We start from the raw sequence: 5,214 nt of genomic DNA on the forward strand, positions 1-5,214 counted from the left end.
TGGGAGATAGGGTAGCCATGAGGATACAAAGTTTCCAGACTCCATTGGCTCTGCATATGGACTACATTGTCTCCAGGGCCAGGTCACAGGTGCCTTTAACTGCACCTTTAACTGCAAGTCACTCAGAAGCTGTAGGCTAGGCACATGGAGCTGGGAAAAGAGACCCTAGGGGATATGGTAGTGCACCAACAGCTACTTCTCTGTCATGGCCTGCTCTGTCCATGGGGCACCCAGAGCTCCTCCAGCTAGGAGTCTTTCATCACATTATGCTGTAAGAGGAAATGAATAATATCTTTGGAAAGTCCTGGAGTTGGCTTTTCATCATCCAGAGACATACTTCCTTCCCCTAATGGGTAGAAGGAGGTGTCCCTGGAATGTCTCTGTAAGATGGAGCACCCATCCCGGTTGAAGATGACCTGGGCCATTTGAAAACTGCGGAGGACATACTTTTGGCTCTCCTGGCCCTTCAGTTCTGCAATTTTCTGAGACAGGCACTGGAAGACAGACTCAGACAGTGGGTTTCGAGAGGCTAGCTGTGAATGGCCAAACATTTCATAGAATCTATCCAGGGATTTCCGAAGTCCATCCTCTTCCTCCTGTGTTTCTGGTTGGCTTTTCACAGAAGGGTCAAGCCAGAAGTTCTCAGAGGTCCAGGAATCATTTTGTTCAGTCTTTAGGTTACTGGTGTCTGCAAGACAAAAACACATTCCAATACTGGATCACACACTCTAAAACATCTAAAAACAAGCCAAGGGCAGATGATGGCTCTTTTCACATCAACACACTTACTGCTCCTGGGTAACCTGAGATAGGCCTCATCCCTTTAGGTCACTAAACCATAGTATCAACTGACTTCATAATGTGTCTCACCATCCTGGAGTTGTGCCACCTGCTTGCTCACAGAAAGAACATCTTACTTCCATGCATCAGGGGTTCCTTTTTTAAAGTTTATTGTGATGAGAATATGCATAAGAAAACAAACACAATATCAACAGTTTCCACATGTACAATTCAGTGACATTGGTTATATCTTCAAATTCTGCAAACACTCTTTTTTTTTAATTGTGATTTGGGTGAAAATTTACAGAGCAAATAGACTTTCCATACAGCAGTTCGCATACACTTTGTCTCATGACATTGACCACAATGCAACATCTCCCTTCCTATCTCCTCAAGATAGTTACCTCTTCCCTGTGTCCATCCTTCCATGCACTCCTGCCCCCTGAACTGTCTCCCTGTGCATAAGCAGCCCTTCTTTCTCCCATGATTGTTCTTTCCAAGGAGTGTATCTACCTTGGATAAATGTTCAACTCATATGCCTGTCTATTGTTTGGCTGGAAGCCACAGATGTGGGTTCAGTTCCAGACCTGAAGGGCAGCTAGGGGCCATAGTCTCAGGGGTTCCACCAGGCTCTGTCAGACCAGCAAACCTGGTTCCTTTTTTTTTTTTTTCAATGATTTTGAGTTTTGTTCCACATTGTTCTCCCTCTCTATCCAGGATCTCCTACATAGATCCTCTTCCAAGTGGTTGACAGTAGTAGCCGGGCACCATCTAGTTCTTCTGGTCTCATAGTCATATAGGCTGCAGATTGGATGGGGTACCAGTCGCTAGGACTAATTGTTTCCTTTTGTTTTTGATTTTCTTCATTCTTCTTTGCTCTGGAAGAGGAGAGACCCATTGTTGCATCTAGATGGCAGCTTGCAAGCTTTTAAGATCTCAGTTGCTACTCGCCAAAGTACAAGGTGGAACAATGTTTTGTATAGTATGTACACCAATTGAGCTTGATGTCCTCTGTGACTATGGTCCCGAGCCCACCGGTTCAACTACTCAGTCCCTCTGGGTAGCTGGCTCTGATCAAGCAGTGACTACAACCTTGCCCCTTGTCAGCTCCACTATACACCTGGGAATTCAGATCATACACATAAAGTTATAGGACCACTGTCTTCTGCAAACACTCTTGCTATCCTTTTCCAAACCACTCTACCATCATTAAGGTAAACTCCATTTCCTCTAAACAAAAACTACCTCTTTCTCCCTCTCTCCTACTCTAGTAGCCACTAATCTTTGGTTTCTTTACATTTGCTTATTTATATAAGTGAGATCATACAGTATTGGTCCTTTTTCAACTGACTTACGTCACTCAGCATGGCATTTTCTTTTAAATTTTATTTATTTTGTGTCATTGTCAAAAATATACAGTAGCAAAAAAATACACTAATTCAACAGTTTTTATATGCACAATTTAGTGACACTGATTACATTCTTTGAGTTGCGCAACCATTCTCACCCTCCTTTTCTGAGTTGTTCCTCCCTTACTAACACCCACCAGCCACTCCTCGGAAGGAAGATTGGGCAATCTACTTCTGTAGAGATACCACCTCAGAAACCCAAGGAAGGGTTGCTACAAGTCAGGATCGACTCAACAGCAGTGAGTTAGTTTTGGTCATTAACATCAACTTACTGCTCCCTAATCTTCTGAGGCACTTGACTGCTAACCGGAAGGCTGGCGGTTCAAACCCACCAGCCACTTCTCAGAAGGAAGGTTGGGCAATCCTACTTCTGTAGTGATACTGCCTCGGAAACCCAAGGAGGGGTCGCTATAAGTCAGGGCTGGCTCAACGGCACATAACAACAACAAATCTTCTGAGTTGCTATTATCAATGTGACTGCACACAGATAGTGCTTAAAAGATCATAATGCTCAAAGGCAGACATTTTTTCCTAGGTTAGCTAAACTATTATGTGGTTTTAAGATGTTAGTGGATATTTTTTATTTAAGGCTTAAAGATTATCTCAAGGCAATAGGGGTCCATCCAACCTCCATGGCTCCAGGAACTTCACAAGAATTTGAAATTCTGTTCTGCATTTCCCCCCTTTTTATCAGGATTCTTTGATGGAATCTTTGGTCAATATGTTCAGTAATGGTAGCTGGGTACCATCTAGTTCTCTTGGTCCCATTGCAAAGGAGGCAATTGTTCATGGAGGCAATAAGCCACACATTCCATATCCTCCTGCTATTTATTGACTCTCCCTCTTCCTCTGTTACTCCAGGTGAACAGAGACCAATTGTGCCTTCAGGGGCTGCCTGCAAGCTTTTAAGAGCCTAGTTACTATGCAATGAGCTAGGTGACAGAACAGGAGTACTACACACATTATTAGGCCAATTAATTGGGATGTCCCATGAAACTATGTCCCTAAACTTCCAAACCAAGGAATCAAATTCCATCAAGTGTTTAGTTGTACATAAGCAGCCCTCAGAAGCTATTCTCTCTCTCTTTTTTTTTTGTCTTTGCTGTAAATATATCTATCATATGACTTTTGCTAATTTAACTTTTTACAGGTGTACAACTTAGTGATAGAAATTACAATAATCAGCTGTGCAACCCTACCCTTCCTTACAAATGCAATTTTCCCATTACTGCTAACCTCCCTTTTCCCCCTCCCTCCTGCCCCTGGTAACCACTAAAAAACTTTGGTCCCTGTGAGTTTGCCTTTTCTTGTTCTTTTTAAGTAAGTGATGGACACAGGGAAGAGGTATGATTGGCTTATTTCACTCAGCATGGTATCTTCAAGCTCTGTTTATACTGTAGCATGTATCAAGATTTCATTTCTAATGGCTGAATAGGATTCCATTGTATGTGTGTACCACATTAGTTCATCTATTCACCTGTGGATGGGCTTTTCAGTTGTTTCTACCTTTTGGCTATTGTGAATAATGCTGCAATGAACACTGATGTATAAGTCTCTTTTAGTGTCTCTGCTTTCAAGCCTCTGGGAATTGCTTGGTCATACGGTAGTTCTATTTTTAGCTTTTTGAGGAACTACCACACTATTTTCCACAACATTTTGCATTCCCACCAGCAATGGATAAGCGTTCCAATTTTCCACATCCTTGTCAACATTTGTTATTTTCTGGGTTTTATTTATTTTTTTAAAAATCTTAGCCATCCTACTGGGAGTGAAATGGTATCTTACTGTGGTTTTGATTTGCATCTCTCTGACAGCTAATGATGATGAGCATCTTCTCATGTGTTTGGTAGCCATCTCAATGTCCTCTTTGGTGAAATGTTTGTTCAAGTCCTTTACCCATTTTATGATTGGGTTATTTTGTCCTTTTGTTGTTAAACTGTCAAAGTTACACACACACACACACACACACACATATATATACACACACACATATGTATATATACATATATGGTAGTGTAGTGCCTAAGGCACTTGGCTGCTAACCAGAATGCTGGCAGTTCAAACCCACCAGCCACTCCTCGGAAGGAAGGCTGGGTAATCTACTTCCATAGTGATATTGCCTCAGAAACCCAAGGAGGGGCCACTATGAGTTGGGGCCAACTTAACGGCACATAACAACAACAACAACAATAACATACATACATGCATATATGTACATATATATATGTAATATAATATCTAATTACATTATATATTACATATATAATATATATGTATGTATGCATGTTGTATCTAATTATACATATATAATATATGCATAATTAGATTCTTATCAAAAATATGGTTTCAAAAGATATTCTCTTAGTTGGTAGCCTGTATTTTCAGAGTTTTGGTAAAATCTTTTGGTGAGCAAAAGCTTTAAATTTCTGAGCTCCTATTTATTTCTTTTGTCTTTTGTTGTCTGTGCTTTTGCTATTGTATTAGATAATTCATTGATAAAAGCTAGGTTTGACAGCTTTGCCCCTGCATTTTCTTCTAGGAATTTTAAACGTTTTAATTCTAAAACGTCTGTACATTTAGGTCCTTAATCCATTTTGAATTTGTTTTGGTGTATGGCGTGAGGCATGGGTCAGCATGGTATTTTCAAGGATCATCCATGTTATGGCATGCATCAGGACTCCATTTCTCTTTATAACTGAGTAGTATTCCATTGCCATCACTCATCTGCCAGTTTGTTGTACTGTGGTGGCTTGCGTGTTGCTGTGAGGTGAGAGGCTATGTTACTGGTATTTCAAATACCAACAGAGTAACCCATGGTGGACAGGCATCAGCAGAACCTCCAGATGAACACAGATTGGGAAGAAGTGAGGTCACCTTCACATTCAGCGATCAAGGTTGTGTTACCTGTATATCACAGGCTGTTAGTGAGTCTTCCTCCAATTTTGATGCCATGGTCTTCATATAGTCCAACTTCTGGGATTATTTGCTCAGTATACAGTTTGAATAAGTATCCCTTTGTTCTGTT

The 5,214-nt window shown here is 41.0% G+C and overlaps 1 protein-coding gene across 1 annotated transcript in view; it reads right to left on the bottom strand.

Annotated features, from left to right (window-relative positions):
* Nucleotides 1-245: 245 nt before the first annotated feature.
* SHLD1 (shieldin complex subunit 1) overlaps nt 246-5,214 on the bottom strand; it is a 139,929-nt gene continuing 134,960 nt past the window's right edge. The window contains exon 2 of the mRNA XM_007952480.2: nt 246-688. Within this exon, the coding sequence (XP_007950671.1) occupies nt 246-688 (443 nt within the window). The remainder of the gene's footprint in view (nt 689-5,214) is intronic.

This window comes from Orycteropus afer, unplaced genomic scaffold (assembly GCF_000298275.1).
Source record: "Orycteropus afer afer isolate SDZICR_OR568_19922 unplaced genomic scaffold, OryAfe1.0 scaffold00340, whole genome shotgun sequence".
NCBI classification, from domain to species: Eukaryota; Metazoa; Chordata; class Mammalia; order Tubulidentata; family Orycteropodidae; genus Orycteropus; species Orycteropus afer.